At 34.4% G+C, this 22,229-nt stretch overlaps 10 protein-coding genes across 10 annotated transcripts; 5 read left to right on the top strand and 5 right to left on the bottom strand.

Moving 5' to 3' along the window:
- Positions 1 to 181: 181 nt before the first annotated feature.
- On the top strand, positions 182 to 1,941 carry NAEGRDRAFT_81944 (uncharacterized protein; the record flags this gene model as incomplete). The annotated part of the gene is made up of 1 exon (XM_002670065.1): positions 182 to 1,941. One exon carries the CDS (start codon positions 182 to 184, stop codon positions 1,910 to 1,912), a length of 1,731 nt encoding a protein of 576 aa, XP_002670111.1. The 3' UTR covers positions 1,913 to 1,941.
- A 54-nt stretch (positions 1,942 to 1,995) lies between these two features.
- Positions 1,996 to 2,376, bottom strand: NAEGRDRAFT_74920 (uncharacterized protein; the record flags this gene model as incomplete). The annotated part of the gene is made up of 1 exon (XM_002670018.1): positions 1,996 to 2,376. One exon carries the CDS (start codon positions 2,374 to 2,376, stop codon positions 1,996 to 1,998), a length of 381 nt encoding a protein of 126 aa, XP_002670064.1.
- Positions 2,377 to 3,574: 1,198 nt separating this feature from the next.
- On the top strand, positions 3,575 to 4,354 carry NAEGRDRAFT_74919 (uncharacterized protein; the record flags this gene model as incomplete). Its single annotated transcript, XM_002670064.1, has 1 exon — positions 3,575 to 4,354. The coding sequence occupies one exon, from the start codon at positions 3,575 to 3,577 to the stop codon at positions 4,352 to 4,354; it is 780 nt and encodes a 259-aa protein (XP_002670110.1).
- A 129-nt stretch (positions 4,355 to 4,483) lies between these two features.
- On the bottom strand, positions 4,484 to 4,903 carry NAEGRDRAFT_74918 (uncharacterized protein; the record flags this gene model as incomplete). The annotated part of the gene is made up of 1 exon (XM_002670017.1): positions 4,484 to 4,903. One exon carries the CDS (start codon positions 4,901 to 4,903, stop codon positions 4,484 to 4,486), a length of 420 nt encoding a protein of 139 aa, XP_002670063.1.
- Positions 4,904 to 5,601: 698 nt separating this feature from the next.
- On the top strand, positions 5,602 to 7,148 carry NAEGRDRAFT_81943 (uncharacterized protein). Its single transcript, XM_002670063.1, has 3 exons — positions 5,602 to 6,206; positions 6,248 to 6,337; positions 6,394 to 7,148. Exons 1-3 carry the CDS (start codon positions 5,662 to 5,664, stop codon positions 7,079 to 7,081), a joined length of 1,323 nt encoding a protein of 440 aa, XP_002670109.1. The 5' UTR covers positions 5,602 to 5,661; the 3' UTR covers positions 7,082 to 7,148.
- A 1,182-nt stretch (positions 7,149 to 8,330) lies between these two features.
- On the top strand, positions 8,331 to 11,195 carry NAEGRDRAFT_74916 (uncharacterized protein; the record flags this gene model as incomplete). Its single annotated transcript, XM_002670062.1, has 1 exon — positions 8,331 to 11,195. One exon carries the CDS (start codon positions 8,331 to 8,333, stop codon positions 11,193 to 11,195), a length of 2,865 nt encoding a protein of 954 aa, XP_002670108.1.
- A 2,597-nt stretch (positions 11,196 to 13,792) lies between these two features.
- Positions 13,793 to 17,811, bottom strand: NAEGRDRAFT_53762 (uncharacterized protein; the record flags this gene model as incomplete). Its single annotated transcript, XM_002670016.1, has 2 exons — positions 13,793 to 17,176; positions 17,233 to 17,811. The coding sequence occupies 2 exons, from the start codon at positions 17,809 to 17,811 to the stop codon at positions 13,793 to 13,795; spliced, it is 3,963 nt and encodes a 1,320-aa protein (XP_002670062.1).
- An 84-nt stretch (positions 17,812 to 17,895) lies between these two features.
- NAEGRDRAFT_74913 (uncharacterized protein) lies at positions 17,896 to 19,962 on the bottom strand (the record flags this gene model as incomplete). Its single annotated transcript, XM_002670015.1, has 3 exons — positions 17,896 to 19,045; positions 19,090 to 19,344; positions 19,412 to 19,962. 3 exons carry the CDS (start codon positions 19,960 to 19,962, stop codon positions 17,896 to 17,898), a joined length of 1,956 nt encoding a protein of 651 aa, XP_002670061.1.
- Positions 19,963 to 20,085: 123 nt separating this feature from the next.
- Positions 20,086 to 20,889, bottom strand: NAEGRDRAFT_74912 (uncharacterized protein; the record flags this gene model as incomplete). The annotated part of the gene is made up of 1 exon (XM_002670014.1): positions 20,086 to 20,889. One exon carries the CDS (start codon positions 20,887 to 20,889, stop codon positions 20,086 to 20,088), a length of 804 nt encoding a protein of 267 aa, XP_002670060.1.
- A 396-nt stretch (positions 20,890 to 21,285) lies between these two features.
- On the top strand, positions 21,286 to 22,161 carry NAEGRDRAFT_74911 (uncharacterized protein; the record flags this gene model as incomplete). Its single annotated transcript, XM_002670061.1, has 1 exon — positions 21,286 to 22,161. The coding sequence occupies one exon, from the start codon at positions 21,286 to 21,288 to the stop codon at positions 22,159 to 22,161; it is 876 nt and encodes a 291-aa protein (XP_002670107.1).
- Between the last annotated feature and the right edge of the window lie 68 nt (positions 22,162 to 22,229).

Genomic DNA, 22,229 nt, shown 5'->3' with positions numbered 1-22,229 from the left:
CACAATATTGGAGTGTTCAATCAATATATATTCATATTATAGATTGAAGAGTACTACATTATCGGAAACATTTGTGTTCAATCCGTATTATATTAACTCTCTACTATTTAAACTTTAAAGAGTTTCAGGTTACTAGTTTGTTTCTAACAATTTTATATAACATCTGCACACAGAAGAAGAAATGGAAAATTCGTATCAAAGTACTGCTGATTCAACTTCATCACCTGCAATTATAATTCCTCCTCTTGCTGGCCTTTCCTCTGTCAATCAAACAGATGACAATCAAGAAGTGCAGAATAATATTGCCTATCAATCACCAGGTAGCGAACCTTCCTCTCCAACCGGTCCTCCTTCCAAAAAGAAACCAAAACTATTGTGTGGCTGTATTCGAACTGATAGATATTTGGGTTTTATTGAACTGAAACCTGGTATTACGTGGGTTCATATTACTTGTTTCTATATTTTGGTTGTCATTTTGCTTAGTATGTTCGTATTTATTAATGCCATGTCAAGTTATGTTTTCGAAGCTTATCTGAGAGGTACTGTAAATAGAAAAGATCAAGGTAAATTGGCTGGTGACTTGTCGTTTTACAATGAATTGTGCATTTTGGCATTTGGCTTGATTTGGGGCGTGCTGACTGATATTTTGAGAGGTAGAAAGTTTGTGTACATGATTGGTTTCTTATTTATGGGAATTGGATTGTTCCTCTATACATTTGCTGAAACTATTTGGCAATTGATAATCTACAGAATTATTTTTGCTATTGGTGCTGCCAGTACAAGTAGTATGTTAACTGCCATTGTTGGTGACTATGTCAAGAATAAGGATAGAGGTAAAGCATCTGGTTTGTTGGGATTGGCATCTGGTCTTGGTGCTGTTGTCTCTGCTTTGGCTTGTTTAAAGATTCCATTATGGATTCAAAGTGCTGATCCAACCATTTCAACAGGTCAAGCAGGTATGATTGCCTTTATGATTATGGCCTTCTTCTGTATTATTGCCATGTGTGCCTTAATGATCTTCTTCAAGGGAAGAATTTTCCCAATTTGTGACTCTAAACAAGAACGTGAAGCAACCAGAAGAGAAATGGCTGAAAGTAGTGATTGTGAAGAAGAGGATGATGAAGAAAGATTCAACATTAAGAAATCCTTCATCAGATTCAAAAATATCATTTGGGAAGGTTTATTTGTTGCTCCAGCAAAGAGACCATCTCTCATTCTTGCCTACATTTCTGGTTTCGTTGCTAGAGGTGACTCTATTCTCATTACTACCTTTATTACATTGTGGGTCTCTCAACAAATGATTGACATTCATGATTCATCCAAGGCAGATGCTACTGCTAGAGGTGGTACTATTTCTGGTATTTGTCAAACTTTTGCTCTCATTGCTGCTCCATTTGTTGGTATTTTTGCTGACTTGAGATTTAGAAGAAAGAAGAATCAAGATGTTGAACAACAACCTGAACAAGAGGATGATTTCAAGACTGATTTTGTTAGAAAAATGTCGAGATTGATTGTTATGGCAATTGTCTCTGCAATTTCAGGTGTTGGTTATACCATGTTATCTTTCCTCACTGATGTCACTGGTGGTTTTGTCTATTTACCAATTGCATTGATTGGTATTGGTGAAATTGGTGTCATTATTTGTTCTCAAATCCTTGTCACTGCTGAATCACCAAGTAAGGTCAGAGGTAGCGTAAGTGGTATCTTTACTCTCTTTGGTGCTGCTGGTATTTTAGTGGCCACAAAGGTTGGTGGATATTTATTCGATGATTGGAAACCAAGTGGTCCATTCCTTTTCTATGGAGTTCTCAATTTTGCATTATTTATTATTTCTATCGGTTTCATTATTGCCCATGTTATTTACAGGTTCAAGGTTGGTAGAAACTCCAATAAAGGAGTTGACCTTAAGTAAAAACATAAAATTAACTTATTGAATCAAAATATCTTCTTTCACGTTATTTAACTCATATACTTATTAATAAGGGGTCAATTCAATCAAACATTAGAATTTTCTGTTGGAATTGTTTGAGCTTTTTTAAACAATGATTTTTTCCTTCCAGAAGAAGTTTCACTCTGATTATTCAATTCTTTCACTGCTCTTGCAGATTCTGTAAATATTGGCTGATATAATAGAACAGTTACAATTCCAAATGTTAAAATTCCAGCAGAATTGATGAAATTATAGAACAGTGTCATGTAACTCCAGTCATCCAAAGCTGTGGCACAACCGATCGCGATGATTTGTGACAGAGCAGAAAAAACAAGAGCCAACTGCAGTGTAATAACCTTAATGATTGGTCTTTGTGATTGTTGTTTGTTTGTCTTAGTTGCTCTTGTTTTAATTGTTTTCAAAACCTTGAAAGCAACAATCTTCATATTTCGAATAAATTTTTCTCCAATGAAAACTTTAAACTTACCATTGAAATGACCAAATTAATGACAATCTGCAAAAAGTAAATAATATATCCAATCATAAATAGCAGAAACTGATAATCCTCAATAAAGTGAATCTTGATGAAAAAGAAAAGCACTGCAATAGCCACAACAATCGAACCAAATGAAACGCAGAAAAAAATAGTGAATGAATTCTGGATAATCATGAGTCGTTTTGTTAGTCGTGAGTTTGCCTCTTCGAAACTTCCTGCAATCTTGACAGTTTCTAGAAAGACATGTCCTACAAAGCTCATGATTACAACCATTGTAATGAGATTTCCAACAATGAAAAGAACTTCAATTGAACCTGTTAGATGCATGGCTACAACATGGGAAAATTTGATGCCTGCTTGAGTGGTTGTAATCGAGCAATTGTGATATTCGAAAGTGTCAATGAATTCTTGAGATTCAGATGAATAGGTATTTTGGACGAAAGTATTATATTGATTATTAATGATAATGGAAATGATATCATAAATATTCCTCCCAAGTATTCCAATACATTGAACAATGGATAGAATAAAAACCATTCCTACCATTATAATTTGATTTCGTTTCATTTCCTTTCGTATTTTAGTTCGAATAAAAGACGAAGCAATAACAATCATCAAGATATTAAATAATACTAAAAATGTACTTGATATTGTAATTGCTCCAATCGATTGAGGAATAGGATCCAAATTCGAAAGTGTAACATTAGTATCCATTAAATCAAATTTCGAATATGAAGATGAATTTATATTCGATTCTAACAATGAAAAAAAACTCCAATTGTCGTTGTTCTGATTAGCAGGTCGATGAAACTGCTCGGTGATTAATTGTTTGAAAGGTGGCATTTCTTTTTGAGATTTGAAATGATAAGAGATAGAACTAATAATCAAAGGCAATTGTTGAGAGATATATCATAAACAATTAGGCATCAGTAATCATCAGTATTAAAAAGAAACACCCTTCGCTTTTTCCAAATTTAAGAATTTCCATTTTTAAGTTTCATAAAAACAACAATTTTTTTAATTTATTTGTTTTTTCATATGAAAAAATTGTAAATTTCAATAATGTTAATGATTAAACATTTAATTTCATAACATTTCAATTTTCAAATAAAAAAATTCTAAAAGTTCCCAAATTGATTGAAAAAAAAATGGCTTCACAAATTTGCTCGCAAATGGGCAAACTTTCAATTTCTAAAGTTTTGGAGGGAACCCTCGGAAATCATGGCTTTAAAATCATGTATCGATCCATCAATAAGAATACATTCATTTCTCCGTGGCATGATATTCCACTTCAAGCAAGTGCTAATCATTACTATTTTGTTAATGAAATTCCAATGCACACTCTGAAAAAGATGGAAGTCAATACAAAGGAGCAATTTAATCCAATAATTCAAGATGAAAAGAAGGGAAAACTCAGAGAATTTACTTATAGACTTGATGCTGGTGGAATTCCTTTCAATTACGGAATGCTTCCTCAAACTTGGGAAGATCCAAAGAAATTAATTCATGTTCCTTTTGGACAAGTTAAGGATGGTGTTTATCAACCAACTGTTGCTGTTCAAGGTGACAATGATCCAATTGATGTTGTGGAAATTAGTGATGTTGCTTTGGAAATGGGAGAAGTTTATAAAATCAAAGTTTTTGGAATTCTTGCAATGATTGATGAAGGTGAAATGGATTGGAAAGTTATTGGTAGAGTTGTTTCAGAATCTGAAACCTCAACACAACAACCAGATGAAGATTTACAGGACATTTATGATATTCCAAAGGGAAAGATTAATGATATCATTGATTGGTTTAGAATGTACAAGACTACCGATGGAAAACCTGAAAATCATTTTGGATTCAATACCACAGTTTTAGATAAGGCCTATGCTAAGCACATTATCAACCAAACTCACAAACATTGGAGTGCCATGTCAAAATAAATTCAACCTTTTTCAATCTTCCAATATCCAAATTGACTGGTAAAACACTTGCTAGAATTTCTTGGAGATGAACAAAAATCAACAAGAATAATGATTTTAAATAATTTTTTTTATAGTTTGGAAAGAAGTTTAAGCAGTGAGTTCGCAGACACCACCAATAGCCTTGATCTTTTCTTCAGCAGACTTGGAGAAGAGTCTAGCTCTGACGACGATTGGGATCTTTGGCAAGTCACCTCTACCCATGATCTTGTCGAAACCAGCCTTGTGAGCATCAATAACGACAGCCTTACCACCGAATTTACCTTCCTTGGCTTGTTGGTAGACTTCTTGTCCGGCAACCTTCCACAATTCGTCAACATTGAGACAATTTGTCAAGAAGTGATTCTTATTCATGTGGAATCTTCTGATACCGATCTTACCGAAATAACCAGGATGGAATCTGTCAACCCAGATTCTGTGATGGTGTTGACCACCAGCCATACCACGACCACCAGGGTGCTTTCTGTGCTTACCGATACGACCGTGACCGTGAGAGACGTGACCTCTCATCTTTCTACACTTCTTCTTAGTTGTGGCCTATAATATGTTCAAGAGTAAGTAAATAATTCATACCAAGCAAGTATTAATTAGAAAAGAGAAGGTAAATATTTTTTAAGAGAGTGACTGCAGTACGTACCATTTTGACTTTTGCGTATTTTTTTTTCAACAAGTTTTTTAATTATTCGTTGACTACATCGTTTTACAACCAAAGTTTGCTATGGCAAAAATGCTCTCATAATATCTGCAAGCCAGAAAAAGAGCAAAGAAGCTTTCATCATTAGAATAATTTGGAATATTGGATTGGATTATTAATATTAAAGATATAGTTCTTCTTTGGCTATTAAATTCCTCATCATTAACAATTACAACAACAATATTAGATATTCTTCGGAAAATCAAAATTAAAGTATCATGAAACAATTTTCATTCACTACATTCCTCTCTCAACCGAATAATAACATTGCATTATTATTATTAATAATAATTCTTCATTAATTGATGAAGACATCTTTACTTGTCATCATAACACTGGGTTGCCTTTTTAATTTTCCACAAAGAGGTTTTTGGAAACTAACCAAATTCAATGTCAACCAAAGATGAAGAATGGATTCAAATAATAATCAAAAAGATTGTCAATACTTCATCTTTGGGTTTCTACTATTATAATTAATAGCGAATTACTAGTAATAATAATTTATTCAGATAATCAAAATTGTCACACTTTTCACAACCGGAAAAAACAAGAATAGAGAGAATTGAAGAGAATCATGAGTGGAGCAACGTTATATCTTCTTGGAAGACATCTGACTAACAAGGTGACAGAGAATTTACAAGAAACTGCACCTGATCATTCACCAGTTTTGACTCATAGGGAGAAACCTAACTTTGTAAAAATCAATATTGCCAACCAATGTAGAAATTACAGAAACGAGGATTATGATGTCTTCTTTTCAGCATTGGAATCACACATTGATCAAGTATCAATTGGTTCAGACTTTCTTCTCATTCTCCTCTCGGATGGTTCACTCTACACAATGGGAATTAATAGAACGTGTTTTCATATGGGACTTACTACTGTACCATTGGATTCATTTGCTACAAGATCAGTCTATTATTTACATCAGCTCAAAGATAAACCAGTGAAAATGATATCGAGTGGAGGATTTTACAGCATTGTTGCAACTAGAAATGACGAATTGTATGGAATTGGGGCTAATGATTATGGTCAATTCAGTGTCTATAGCTCTTCAACTCACAAAAGCAATGCCAACCCACTCAAAATTGATTATGGAAAGAAGGAAGGAGATATAATGTAAGTATTGAGAGTTCTGCATTTATACTAACTGTTTAAAGTACTCATATGACTTGCTGTTTTTCATTCTCAGTCGTTATTATCAATGGAACAGATATGAGAGTTGCAGGACAAGATTGGATTGCAGATGAGTAAGTTTTTACCTCAATCAAAATGTTTAACAAATTTCTCTCTCTATCACGAACAGAACTCAAACACCTAATTTGGTAAATTCTCGACACGTTATCACCAAAACATTTAAAACCTTCCCTTCCCCTGTGTACCAACTCAAATCAGGAGCATTTCACATTGTTGCCCTCCTTAAGGATGGTCGTATTTTCTGTTGTGGAAGTAATTCGAGGGATCAATTGGGCAGTGTCTACAATACTTCAAGGAAGGGAATTCAGGAAGTCTTTCTGGATAATCAAATAGAAAAACCAATTGGTATTAATTGTGGATCTGATTTTACTCTCTTCCTTAAGAGTGATAGAACCATTGATAGATTGGGTTCATCGAGATATCCTAAATTTGATGTTCTCCTTTTCAAAGGGTTGGAAAAGTTCAATGATGCACTGGATGTGAACATGTGTGAGCAATTATTGTCCATCTCTAGACCCGATTGTATTCATATTAGAGGAAACAACAATACATTCACTCTGGGAGATGGAGAGGATGAATACTATGAACTCGATATGGATTACAATGATATTTTCCAGACACCAGTCACTCCAGAAATTGTTGGTGTCAGTGCCAGATATTATCACATTGCTTTTTACTTGAAAACAGATATGAAAATTTCCAAACATTTTGTCTTTCTCAAGAGAAGAATTGACAACTCAAAGCTGAGTGACATTTCAATCAGGACAATTATTAGTGGTGGAGGTTTGGCTTATTAATAATGGATACATTTCATCCCTTAAAAGTTGCAAATCTTCGAATAAATGATATCAAAGTATTGAGGATATCATTTATCAACAGACCAATAATGGAGATATTTTGCAATATTCTCAACAGTTAATCATTGATTTTCTCCCAATCAAGATAGTTGGTATAACCCTATTTCCAATTGAGTTTTTAACGCATTCATCCAAAAAGTACATTCTACAATAACGTGGCAAGAATACTAATTCAATCGATAATAGACAGTTGGCTGGAATCTATCTGTAGTGCCTATCACCTTTATTGTGCATTGGAATTCGATTGAATCATCTTATCTCAATCAGCTATGGAAATAGGATGTTCCATGATAATGATTATTAGGAATAAACAGATGAGAATAGAGTAATTGCCAAACATCTTTTTCTCAAGCTTTTTACAATAGGCATGGAAGCAATTTGAAGTAAATCACCAAAAAATTGTTTCAACACAATTACAGTTGAACAACTTGTTGTAAAGAAATCAAACAACTTCTCATTCACTACTCAAAAGTTTGTTAACAAACAAGGAACAAGAAAGAACAATATTATCAACATTATCAACATTGTTCTATTGCGCCGATAAATATTACAACAATAACACACAACAAAATCCTTCATCATCATTGATTGGGAGATCACCCATACAAGTAGCTTTGTACACTCCAACATTATCGTACAAATCGATTTCATCTATTGAATTGTGATAGAGTGGTGCCTTTGCAAGAACTCTCAACAATCTTACAACACGGAGGAGAGGCCAAAATAATCACCCTTTAATCTCATCTTCCAGCAGTGAAACGGAAACCACTCCTTGCGCGACCAGATAAAATTTGCAAAGCGGTAAAAAACCCTTATCATTTTATTAGACACAGAGCCTTTGTTTTGCTTCATCACTCGAGAGAGCAGAAGGCTTTTTCAGACGTCTCAGACGGACTGTGTTTCTTTCAATTATCTAGTAGTAGTTTTTTCGATTTTTCTTCATAGGTGTTTATTATCGTTGATTTTTGGCGAATATTAGAACACACAAAGGACGAGGAAATTTAACTTCTTCTTCCACTTCTAACAACAACAACAAACAAAAAAGAATTTAATTCAACATCAATCTATTCATCAGAATTGAATTTATTATTATTATTATTACTATTATTATTATTATATTATTATTATTTTGATAATTGTATTGTTATATTATTTTACAATTATCTTTTAATTATCATCATCAATTTCAATGCAACATACAGCGGGAGAGTCTAACAACTCTAAACCAACTTCTCCGCAGGGATTTGGCACAACAGTATCACTCTCTAATGACGAATCTGAAGAACACATGGAAGAAAGCGTAAACAGTGAAGAGTCTTCTGAATATCAACCAGGCCTACAAAGGACCTTTGTAAATAATGCAATGATGAGAGATAATGATGATCATCTTGTAGAAGAAGATGACAATATGTATGGAGTGAATAATATGGACCACCACCAAAGTTTTAATATGGGTAGTGGTAATCAAGGCAGTTTCAACCTCCACAAATCAAGTTCTGGTAATGGTGCTCCAGGTAGTAGTACAGGATCATCATCTACTTCAAATCCTGCTGCTGCTCATCTTTCAACAGCTGCTGCTGCGGCAAAGAAGAGAAGAAGATTTACCCCAGAAGAAGATAAAAAGATTAAAGAAGGAATTGCAAAACATAAGAAGGACAATAACATTGATTGGGATGGTGTCGCAAAGTATGCATGTATCGAAAGAACAAAGGAACAAATCAAGAGCAGATATATGAGAATGAGGAAAGACGATGGTGAGCCTGTATCTACCGCTCAACAAGCTTCATCTTCTGGAGTTTCCTCTTCAACAAACAATGCTGGATCCTCCAATAATAATGCTTCTAATATTATTAGTGGACAAAACTCTGGTGACAAGTACTCAAACAATACTATCAACACCAGTACGAACAACAACAACAACAATAATCAAATTACTATTCCTTCATCTGTTTCATCGAGCATTACTGAAAACAGTACTACTTATCAATCCAACCAACCTCAATCACTACCTCAAACATCTCCTGTAATTTACCTCGCACCTCCTAACAGCAATAATACTACTTTAAATTGTAACAAACAAGAAAACTCTCTAAGTATTGAGGGTGAGGAACTTGTGGAGCCTTCAAACAAGAAGCAAAAGACACTTCCTCAAATGTTTCAAAGTCTTCAAGCTAGCACTTCAAAGAAGAGTCAATCCAATATGGCATCTTCTTCCTCTAATCAAAACAGTAATAGTTTATATGTTGACGCTAGCAATAATAGTAACAGTTTTATGATGTCTTACAATTCCAATTCTAGTATGGGTTCCAGTGCCATAAATAATACAGGCGTTCAAAGTAACATTGAAGCTTATCAACAACAGATTGCCAAATTACAACTAGAACTCGAACATGTTAAAGAGCAATTGAAACAAAAAGACAAATCGCTTGAAAATTCTGAATCCAAGACAAAGGGTTATGAGAGTGAAATCAATCAAATGAAGAATGCAATCCATGACTATGATATTAAAAACAACGAACGTAATAAGAGATTCAGAGAAATTGCAGTCCAATTTTTAAGAGAAAGGGCTGAAAGAGAAAGAATTGAGGATAAGAAAAAGGTTAATGAAAAGTCAATAACAATAGGTACTATTACATATCAAAAAGGATTGGACGTTTATGAAGTTTGGCAAGATGGTACACTGTTCCAACAATTGAAAGAAAATGAAAATAGAATAACGACAGAAAAAGACAAATTGGAAAAGCAAAAGAAGAATATTCAAAAACAAAGACAACAATTGAAGAAGGAACAAATTACTACAAACGATGCCGAATTTATAAGAAAATTAGAAGAACAATTGCACGACCTAAATGAGCAAGAGGAAACAGTCAAGTTAAAACTTATACATCTCAAGAAGGAAGAAACTCAAAATATTGCAGAACAAGAGAACCTCTTGATTGAAAAGAGTATACAGATCAGAGAAATCAAACGTATTAGAGATCAAGAAAAGTCAATGTTTAAGAATTATCCAATCATTGGACACCAAAAATATATTCCAACCACACCAGATGGTCCTGGAACACCTCAAATTAATGGTCAACAACCACAACCAAGTAATCATCATGAATACTTCCTTATGAAAATGCTTGGTAAAGGAGGCTTTAGTGAAGTCTACAAGGCCTATGATCTCACAGACTTTAAAGTTGTGGCATGTAAAATACATCAACTGAATCCAAATTGGAAAGAGCACCGAAAGGAGAATTATATCAAACACGTGTTGCGAGAATGTCAAATTAATCAAAGCATTAATCATGAAAAGCTTATCAAGATGTATGACACTTTTGTCTTTGACAATAACACTTTTGTTACAGTATTGGAATATTGTGAGGGTGCTGATTTGGATTTGTACATTAAAAAGCACCAAAGAGTACCAGAAAGAGAAGCCAAGAATATCATTTCTCAAATATTTAGTGGACTTAACTATTTATGCCAACAAAAGCAAAGAGTTATTCACTACGATTTGAAACCTGCTAACATTTTATTTGATAAGGATGGAAATATTAAGATTACAGATTTTGGTCTTTCTAAAATTATGGATGAAGAAGAGTCTATAGAGTTGACATCACAGGGTGCAGGAACATATTGGTATTTACCTCCAGAATGTTTTTATAACCCATCAGGTGAAGGTCCACCACCTAAAATTTCAAACAAGGTTGATGTTTGGTCGGCGGGTGTAATCTTTTTCCAAATGTTGTACGGTACAAAACCATTTGGAAACAACCTTTCACAACAAAAAATTCTTAGCGAAGGAACAATCGTAAATGCCACCCAAGTTGGTTTTCCTGATAAACCTGCTGTCTCAGAAGAAGCTAAGGAATTTATCAGACGTTGCCTTACACATGAAATGTCAAAAAGGCCAGATGTCAAGACTCTTTATAATGATGCTTATCTAAGAGGCACTTCTACACCATCTTCAAGTGGTACAACTTCTAAGTCCAAGAAGAGAGAAAAAGAAGCACCACAACCAAGCTCAACTCCAACCTCCACCACAAACTTCCTTTCATTCCAACAATGAAACTCCTCCTAAGTAGTAATAAATTATTCGTTTAAATTTTAAATATTTTTAATTTTTATGATTGGTTGGATTATTTCCAAAACGTATTACATTTCTTGACTGACTCAATGCTCCAAACCTTAATCATAGCAACAGACCTTTACACCAGTATTCAACAACATGAATTCGCCTACTGGTTTGTTAAAGTTCCAACCTGTACTGGTCTTTGAACGAATCGTGCAGAGACGGGTCTTCTGGGACCAGCAGATAAGGGTCGAGAGCCAGCAGGAGGCAGAGCAACGCCAACCTTTCTCTTTGAAGTTGCGTATGTAGCAGATAATGGTCTACCAGATTTGTATTCTGGTAAGGCTAATGAAGGTGTCTTGACGCTGGCTGGTGAATCAGGGACAGGACCATCCACATATTCTTGAAGGTCTGTAAATGCAGACTTGTCCAAATCTATAGAGGTATTGATCTTATTTGTTGCAATCTTTTCATAAGCAACCTTTTAAACAGTCAATAAATATGAAATACTATGTACAAAACTTACAGTTGAAGATTTGGAAATGATTTGTAAATTCTCATAGTCTCTAAGTTTTTCTTCAAGGTAGGAATTTCTTTGTAAGAGAGCAGCATGACTGTTTGGATTTGTGTAATCATCATTTGGGATGGCATTAGGTATCTGTCTTCTTAATTGTGTTAATTCTCCAATCAAGTAAGTCTTTTCCTTGATAAAATTCTTTTCCACTTGATTTTCTCTGTTTTGGTGAAGAATCATTCTCTTCAACCTCTTTCCAAGTTCTTCCACTTCTCTCTCCTTCTCTTTCAGTTTCTTCTTGTAATACGATGCCAATTGAGGATTTCTTTCAGCATTTTCGTGGAAATGTCTTTCAATTTGTTCCTTGATATTGGCTTCTTCTTGGGCCTTCCTCTTCTTCTTTTCTTCTAAATTGGCATTGAAAATGTTCAAGTATTGTTGCTTCATTTCAACTTGGGATCTTCTCAAATTGGAGACTTGGATTTTCAAAGATCGTGACTCTGCTTGGTATTTCTTAAGCTCCTCGGTTAATGAATTGACTCTTTCTTGAAGTTTCTGATTCACCTCTGTTAATTCTTGAACTTTTTCTCTACTAGCATTTGTCTTTAGGGATTTAACTTCGTCTCGCATTTTGTTTAACTCATTTTCCATTTCCTTCTTTTCATTTTCCATTTTCTGGTAAAAATTAATATCATTGTCATACTTTTTGAGAACTTGATACTTTTCAGATTTCTCCCTGTTGATATCGAATTGGTGTTTAGTCTTATCGTTTTTGATTTTACTCTCCAGTTGAGTAATTTTCATCATTTGAACTTCTCTGTGTCGAAGAATTGAATCTCTTCGATCAATCATCTCGTGAAGCTTGTCTATTTCCTGTTCTTTCTTTGCAAGAACGCTGGCAAGCATGCTATTTTCCTGTTTTAAGGTATTAATCTCATTAGAGAAAGAGTCAGTATTATCATTTTGATCTCTGACAGCTCGATCTTTCAATTCAATAGCTTTCATAGCAGCACTCTTATATTCATCTTTCTCTTGTTGCATTTGTTCAATTTTCATTTTCAATTCTTCAACCTTATACTCAGCTTCAGTTTTTCTTCGTCTAATTTGATCTTTCAGTTCATTCTCATAATCGTCCTTAAATACCAATAAAGTTCTCAAGTTTGCTTTTAATCTATCCAATATTACAAGTGGGTTCTCTTTTTTGAGCTCCTCTTTTTCTTTCTTTTCAATCTCTTTAATGTCATCATCACTTCCAACAGCCTCATAACTTCTATCTTTCAACTCGAGATAGAGTTTAATGATTGCATCCTCAATTTGTTCAACACGTGACAGTTTTTCCTCCATACTATGTTGCTTTTCTTTTCTATCATGTAATTCCTGTTCCAATCTTTCCATATCTCGTCTATTTTTCTTTTTAATTTCACCAATCTGAAATACATATGTTTCCTTCTCTGTTTCAGAGTTTGTCAGATCGTACTTTAGTGTTTCTACTTCCTTCTTTAGCATATCTACAATTTTCCTAGTTTCATCAGACATGATGGTTATTGAATTTTGTGTTTGATTCGATCCACCTGGAAGTGATGTGATGGATTGCGAATTTTCAAAACTAGTACTATTTGCATTTAAATTTACAGATGTTTTTTGAGAAATTAGCAGCTTTGAGGCCATCCTCACAGGCCTTGCCTTGTTTTGCTGCAGTTTAAGCGTCCCCTGAGTTGGGGATCTTCTATCCGACATTTTGTTCCCCTTCTTATATGTTGTTTGTTGTACAGTGTTTATAACTTCCTTCTCCTAAATATTATATCTACTATATTGTGCCTTCCTCCGAAATTAAACAATGATGATAATCAGCAGCAATCAAAAGAGAGGGTGGCAATGAATCCAATTTTGTTCTTTTTTTTTAAACTGAAAAAACGAAAATTTTCTTGGCGGGAAAAATTACAGCACAAGATATTATAATACCCAACAAAATTGATTATCGATTCAGAGTGTGCACTTTTATGAACAATGGATCAGAAAATATCAGTATTATAATGCTATCTGGTATCAGATAGGTTTAAAAAGATCATCCTTAATTGTTTTATTTTTTCTTTGGCAATGAAGAGGAAACTAATCTTCTGGTTGGTGTCGTTGGAGAGTTGACTGATTTGGCAGCGAGAGCTTCTTGCTGTTTCTTAATCTTCTTTTCAAAGAATTGACGACACACGTTTACATCCTTAACATCTCTCTTGATGTGATCGTAATCGGTTTGGAGAATGGCTTCGTATTGATCTTGTGTGAATGGTAATTGTTTGAGTGATTTGGTTTCTATCATTCTTAAAAGTTGGTGGGATTGCATTTGGAGGAGATAGAAGTATTCTCGAATGGATTCGAATTTTCTTTCGTCTACAAAACTGAAACTGGAAAGCTGTTGCTGCAAACTAAAGATATTTCTCATCATTTTCTCTAAACCAAGCTTGGAGAATGAAGGTGATTTGATAAGATCGCCACCTCCTAACATTGCTGAAGAGCTATCGTCAAGTTTCATTTCATAGAATTGTGAAATGGCAAATGGTAAACTTCCAATAAAAAGATCAAGAATCATCTTTTCAATAGATTCGAATAAATATCTCAATTTGCTCTTTGGTAAATAGCAGGAAAGATATCTCTCAATTCTGAACAAATCTTGATTGAATAAATTGATGAAATCTTCAGGTTCCTTTCTTTCATCTTCACAGTCGTAGGTTCCAAACTTGAGTAAATTGTCCATCAAATTACAATGAATAAAGTGATAACAGTGAACACGAATATCCAACTTGAGTGAGAATAGACATCTTATTGCCAAATCTCTGTAATCCTTTTCATAATTGGAGAGGAAGAGGGTAGATTTCTTAATTCTTTGAATGGCATTGGTTTCCTCATCTGAATGATCAGAGGTTACACTCTCAGCATCCGTACTCAAAACTCTCAAGTGATGAACCTTAATAGGTTTTCTGATATTTGGATCGCTTGCCACTTGATGCATACTAGTGGTATTAGGTGTTGATGCAGCTTCTTTCTTTACTCTGTATTCTTCTGTCTTTTGTTGAGTCTTGACTGCAAAAAGTTCTGTTTGAATGAGTTCCTTTTGGTAGCTCTTGATGAGATCTGCTAACCATTCCAAACTATCATTGATATTTGCCAAGAGAATTAATTGAGAGTTATTGTCAATGAATTTGGTCTTTGGAAGATTGTGTGGATAATTGATTTGAAGTTTTTCATCAATGATGACAAACAATTTCTTGTAGAATTTCTCGGAGAGTTTCGAATAGGTTGACGAATCAATTTGTGACTTTGATTTAGTATAGAGAAGTTTAAAGTTTGGATCAGATTTCAACACTGGATACACACTTTCATACTCTGCAGTCAAAGATTGTTGAATGAATTTGCCTCTAATGACAGAATCAAATTGACTCTTGCAAGAGGCCAAATAATTCTTCAAAACAATTTCAATCACATTAAAAATACTCATTTTGTACACTGGAAGGGAAAGAGAAATCTTGAACAATTCTCTAAGCCAAGATGCTAAGAAGAGAGCACTGTTCAATAGTGGTCTCTTTTCAGTTTTGGAAACGTAGGTATAAGTTGAGGAGGTTTGGTTTGGGGATTCTCTAGGGAGGAAGGCATTGGTATTGTGCTTGTCTTGGTCAGTTAAGAGTTTGGACAATTTGTTTCTATAGTCCTCTTCGATGAGTGGCATGAATGCACCAATGATGAAATTATCCATGAACATTTGGAGGATTGATTCATTGCTGTTTCCAGAATAGGTTCTTTCATCTTCATCATCTTCGTCTCTGTCATTGACAATTTTGAAATTGGAATAGATCTGATCGACGAATCCAGTAACAACCTTGTACATCCAAATGATATTGTAAGGTGAGAAGATAAAGTAGCTGTTCAACGATTCACACAAAATTTTCATTGAACCTTGATCTTCAGATTCATTCATGGCCATGAGTGGAAAATCTACATTGGTGGAGAATTTGAATTTGATTTCAAAGTTAAAATCAGAGATTTTCTTCTTCTTTTTACCATTATCAGCAAATTCACTGAGGTTTGTGGTGGATTTTCTCTTGCTTGAATTGTCCAAATCACTATTTCTCAAACCTAAGAGTTCCTTGAGTACGGATCCCATTTCATCTTCCACAGTTTTCCAAATGTGTTCAATGGAGAGGAGACTTGGTGTATCTGGAGAGGAAAGTGTATTAATGACAAGTGTCTTGAAGCTAGATTTAACCTTTTCTGCATTTTGTTTCTCCTTCTTTCCTGCATCTCTTGTCTTCAAGTCAACTTGAACTTCAAATATCAAGATTAGATCCTTTACACGTTGTCTTGCTGACTCGTCGTAGTTCTTATCAATAAAGTTGTACATTAATTCTTCCATGCACTCCTGCAACAAGTCCTCAAAGTCTCCAGCAGTTCTAAAATTCAATCTCAAATCTTCTAATTTCTTAGAGATGGATTCTCTTACTCTTGTAATAACCTGCTTGGAAAGAATAATACTCATAGATCCCAATTCCTTATCGCCTATAATGGAGCTGTCTCTCTGAGCTAACTTTTGCTCGAGTAATTTGATTAAGAATTGATAATTCTTCATCACCTTTTTCAGTTTGATAAAAAGTCCTTCCATCATTTCCGAAATTAATCTTCCTTGCAAAATTGCCTTTCCAGTGTTGGTTTTATGTTGTTCGAGTGGATCGTCAAAGTTACTGGAAAAGAGCCCAACTTGTTCATTACTTGCTAAATTCTTATTTTGAATAATTAGCCACAACAAGTCTCTGTCAGATCCCTTCAATGAATTTGCAAACTCGTTAATGTGAGACTCTATCAAGTGTCTCAATTCGAATCTCAAATTTTGTACCAATTTGGATTGCAATTCAGAAAGTGTTCCCAACACATCGAGAGCTTCCACTAAATTGATAACATACTGGGCTGGGTCTTCCTTCTCATAATCTAGTGCCAAATTATCTTGGACTTGTGAAAATGGTTTGATTTTTTGTTCTGGTTCTGGATCTTCTTTAGTTATAATTGGGGATACACCTGGTCTTGTGGAAAATCTCTTAATTTGATTAGCCAATTTACTATTCAGTTTTGGAATAGTAATTGGTGAATTGGCATGGGTAGGAATACCACTACCACTTCCACCAGCCAATTGATATCTCCAATCATCATCATCAATCATATCCAATGATTTTTGATAGGCATGAATGTGAAGCTGAGCCTTCAATTCATCAGTGATAATATCTGGCATTTTGTCATAAAATTCCATAAATTGGTCACGAATATCATGAAGAGCCTTGATAGATCTCAATCTTTCGCTATTTGCCATTCCATTATAAGTTTTCAAAGTACGAGCTGCATATAAAAAGTGTTTTGAATTCATGGACGATGTAATCTCATTTGGTGCATTCTTTACTTTCTGCACAACATCTAAAATATCCAAAATCTATCCGAAATTCCAGTTTCAATTTAAACATGTTAAAAATCTCAACAACTCCTTACCTCTTTCTGTTGCAAATAACTACTATACAATGAAATCAAATCTGTAGATCTCAAAGCCAACAACTCCTTCGTTGTTCTAACTTTTTCAATCATATTCTGTACTTGACTTTGACCCTTCTCCATCAAATCCAACATGTCAGAAAAATTACGAATACTCTTATTGAAGCCCTTATAATTAACACAGACAATTTGCTTGACTGCATCATCCAAAAACTTCTTATTATCCTTCAATTTACGTAAATCCTCTTTATCCGTTCCATTCTTGAGAGAACGAGCAATGGCATCAATGTAACTAAAATCCTCAACTCTATATTCAGCATCAATCGAATCTATAATTTCATCCAGTGATGATTTTAAATCCTCCGATGTATAATCACTATATTGATGATATAAAAGTTGTTTTTGTTCCATATCTTCCTCTTCATTGTCACTTTCGTTTTCTTCGTCCATTAATTCCTCATCATAGTCATAGTTGGTGGCTGTTACATCATCTTCATCAGTTGGTGCTTGTTGATCGGTGACTGTTGTTTCTTCATCAGTGGAATCCTTCTTCTTTTTCCTTCTGAATAATTTTTTCATTTTTTTTAATATTTAATTTAAAACGTCAAGTGTCTGACATTCAAGCACAGATTACAAGAATAGAAAATATTGTTTTTTAATAAATTAGAGGGTTGGTTGTTCTGGACTGCTTTCTTGTTGCAATTTTTGCATTTGTTTGATTCTTTCTTGTTGTCTTTCAGTAATCTTCTTGGCAGTATCTTCATCCTTCTTGGCCAATTCATCATTACCCATGTGGATGTGGAGCATGGAACGATAGTGATAGAACAATGGATTGTTTGGATTCAACTTGATGGCCATGTCATAGTCTTTGAGAGCCAATTCATTATTGATAATCTTCATGTGATAGACGTGAGCTCTGTTAAAGTAAGCAGCAGCCATTTCACTTCTCAATTCTGGAGTGTATCCACTGGCAGTCTTTGGCTTGGCAACTTCAATAGCCTTAGTGAACAATTCGATACCTTGTTCATTTTCATTCATGAGAATGTGAATACTACCCATACTTGTAATGGCCTTCAATTGAGCTGGAGCTGGCATTTTAGTAGTAGATTCAGCAAAACAACTGTAAGCAGTGGCCAAAGCTGGAGAAGTTTCAAAGGTTGGAACATTTCCATCTGGTGCCTTATCCTTATATTCAGCAACGAACATATTGAGAACAATCATGGCATAATCTTGGAGTAAAATACCAGTGTATGTTTCAGAGGTCAATGAACTTCTCTTATCGATAGCTTGTTGGAGATCTTCGAGAGCAGCCTTAGAATCACCCATATAATTGTATTGCAAGAGACCTCTTTGATGATATGAGACAGCATCATCAGGATTGACCTTAATAGCTTCATCGAATGCTTTAACTGCATCAGCAATTTGATTACGAGTCTTATTGAAGAGACCTACAATGATTTGTTCAGCACACTTATCAGAGGCACAATCGAAACTCATGACAACATCAGTGAAAACTTGAACATCGTTGGAATTATAGTAGATGGCTCTTTCAACATCGAGAATGGCACTGTCGTACATCTTTTTGGAGAAATAGATGGCAGCTCTCTTGGTCAAGGCATCGAAACGGGATGGATGAGCTTCCAACAAAGTGTTAAGGTCAGTAAGTGCCTTTTCAGTATCACCCAATTTGAGGTAGGAAACAGCTCTACACAAATAGGCTTCCATATTTCCTTCTTCAATTGAGAGGGTCTTGTTACAAGCTTCAATGGATTCTTGTGGTTTTTCCATGAATAAGAAAGTGGAGGCACGAACACTAATGTCTTTCAATATTTCACTTTTCAAATTCACAATACTTACAGATAACTTGGGGAGAAATCTGGCATAATTTCAATAGCCTTATCACAAGTTTCCAAAGCCTTATCCAAAGCTCCAAGCTTGTGCAAACCTAAAGCCTTTCTAGTGAGAAGAATGACCTTGATTTGAGGTAAATTAGTCATTTCAACATAATCTCCCATTTGGTCAGCAACATGTTGAACATATTGAGCATGAGCTCCATTTGGAGCAAATTTAACAGTTGGGAGTGATGAAACAATGACATCTTCAGCCAACATTCTATATACATGAAATAGTTCAATCATTAAACAAATAGATGAATAAATTTGAACTATTTCAAACCTACCTCAAAACATCACCAACAACCTTATTCTCCAATCCACCAGAAGTAGCATACTTTTCAAATGTACTAATGATAGCATCAGCAAATTCATTAACATCCTTTTCCACTTGAGACAATTGAGTTTGGTCAATATCAGCAAAAATAGTAGAATTGCTAGAGAGAATATTCAAAATTTCATAATAAACAGGTTTCCATTCTTCCATAGTTTGTGCTCTAAAGATGAGATGTCCTTGGAAAATCAATGTTTGAAGTAACTTGTCCAAATCAGCAAAATTTTGCAAAGGAAGATTAGCAGATTGTTGTTGAATAAATTGGAAAATATGTTGACTCAAGGCTGATTCATCAAGTGGTTGTTCTTGTTGTTGATTTCTAACATTTAATTGTGTACTAAAATTCTTGATATTTTCAACAAGGAATTGATTTTGAAATGTTGTTGTCGGAATATTCTTCATTCCGAGCATTGCCGATGATGATGAAGTGGCAACACATGAGAGGGCCGATTTATTGCAAACCCTTCTTGAATGACGGAAAATCTTGGCTGTATGTGAGAGCATTATTTTTTTTCAATTTATTATTTTGATTGAATTTCAATTTTTATATAGTCCACTTTTTCAATATTAATTATTAGATTGATTATGAAAACTAAACTTTTGAGGATTGAATAAAGTGGAAAAAGATCATGACTTGACCTTGGGTAAATTTTGAACGAATTTCCAAATAACTTCTGAAGTTTCTTCTGGATTGTTTTGTAAAAGAAAATGAGAACCAACAATTGGTGGAGGACAATTACAATTTCCTTCGAATACCTCCTCCAAGAGTTGTTGAGCAGAGTTGGGGACAATCCAATCATTCCTAGCTCTCAGAATTAATAGAGGAATATTGTTGCATTTTCTCAATTCTTCAATTCTGTTCACATATAGAACATTTCTCAATCGGAGGCCAATAACTTCAGGAGGAGTTATTTTCATAGCTCTGAGAAATAGATTCCTCTGTTTTTCTGAATGGAACATGAGCTTACTAATGATTTTCATAAGCCACTCCTGTTGAAATAAAATTCTAATTAGAGAATCCATTAGATTAGTTTTGAAGCTTTGATTATTGGAATTGGGTGAAGAAAATATGAACCTGAAAGGAAAACTGAGTACTGGTCTAGGATTGGCCACAAATGTACAACATAATATCAAACCACTAATCGGAAATTCTCCTCCTTCCCGTTCATTATTCATCATTGATGTAATGGACGTGGCAATAGGTCCAGAAAATGATTCTCCCAAAATTACAACATTAGTTTCTTCTTCCATGTGATAATTGTCAAGAATTTCTTTGATTTTTCTTCTCGAATATAGTTCCAACTCTGAATAGTTCATCAATGGCTGATTAGGATAAGGTATCGGATAGATGTGCAAAGGATGGTTGAATTGTTTGCTCTTTTCCATCATTTGTTGAGTAAATGGTTCAAACAGAAGACTAGTTCCGTCCATTCCTGGAAGAAGTAGTAAGCAGGTAGATTTATATTTTTCAAAGGTTCTATTATTGAAAATGTTGTGACTGAGCCACTGATGTTTTTTAACAATGGCAAGATTTGTATGAAATAAATTACAGCTTGACGAAAGATGGGGTCTACACTTTAGCATTTTTTTGAAATTGATTACAAAATGACTGTGAGCTAGACCCTGTTCTCAGCAGTACAAGAACCAAGAATTAGTTCATATATGAACTCTTCTTTCCTCTGCTTTGAGAATGCTCATTGGATATATTCGTATGAATAAAATAATAATGAAAGGTTATGTTAATATCCCAGATATTTATGAGAATGTAGAACTTTAAGTGAACTGCAAATGAACTTGTAACTCACAAAATAAAATTATTAAAAAAAAATGTCTACAGCAACACCAAATCTCCAGGGCTATCAAACCAACTTGAATAAACTGGCTGAAGTTAGCTTTCCCTTCGGATCAGAGAATATTAGGCAAGCAATTTATTGTCCCTATCCTGATAAAACTTTAATTGTTGCTGCCAAAGCAATGAACCAACAGCAACCCTATCAAACTAAAATTGTTGTTGCCGATTTTTCATTCAATGATGATGATCCACTTGCTATGCAAGTTAATATATCAATAGTTAATGAATATCAGCTAAATATTGAAGGAGCACTATACACTATACCAGTACTGTTTCCCTTAAAAAAGGAAAAGTGTTTCCTGACCATTATTAATATTGCTGGAAAGAGAGAATTACGAAAAATTGATATTGAGAGTGGTGATATTGTGTGGATAAAGCCGGGAGTTGAGACTGATACTATTGTGGAGGATGATAGGGGGATATTATTTTACTTCTCCTATGATGGATATTTAACATTGATGGATTCAGTGACTGGATTTATTCTCGATAAAATTCGAGTGAAAATGCGAATGTTTAATGGCATTGGATGGGATGTAAATGATAACTTGATTGTGGGAGGATACGATTCAAAGTATTTATATTTTACGAGAGTGTTTACCAAGAATGGTAAAGTTGTAAAGAAGAAAACTAACTATGCGTATTTGACTTTTACTACGAAAGTAGATAGATACAATCGTAAGACCTATATACATTCTAATAATTCGCAGTGTTTAACAACCTTTGATGTGGAAGGAAGACTAATTGAAAATGTACAGTTTGGAAATAGTACTAGTTTGTGTGGATTCTTCTTTCTGAAAGATTGCAAATACATGATGATTTTTCTTGAATCAAGTCTAGCTATTTATGATTGAATTGTTGCTCAAAGAGTAGATTCAAGGTAAAGCAGATTTTCTGTTGTGTGGATGTTTTTATACTAGCT

The sequence above is a fragment of the Naegleria gruberi genome (assembly GCF_000004985.1).
Source record: "Naegleria gruberi genomic scaffold NAEGRscaffold_75, whole genome shotgun sequence".
Taxonomy (NCBI): Eukaryota; Heterolobosea; class Eutetramitea; order Acrasida; family Naegleriidae; genus Naegleria; species Naegleria gruberi.
The sequence above is the reverse complement of the archived record's forward strand: the minus strand, read 5'-3'. Positions and strand labels throughout refer to the sequence as shown.

Excerpts from the sequence above, each read along its gene's own strand:
- NAEGRDRAFT_81943 (XM_002670063.1), top strand. The coding sequence starts at position 5,662 with ATGAGTGGAGCAACGTTATATCTTCTTGGAAGACATCTGACTAACAAG. Across the intron at positions 6,207-6,247 it reads AAGAAGGAAGGAGATATAAT|TACTCATATGACTTGCTGTT; the intron begins GTAAGTATTGAG and ends AACTGTTTAAAG. Across the intron at positions 6,338-6,393 it reads CAAGATTGGATTGCAGATGA|AACTCAAACACCTAATTTGG; the intron begins GTAAGTTTTTAC and ends TATCACGAACAG.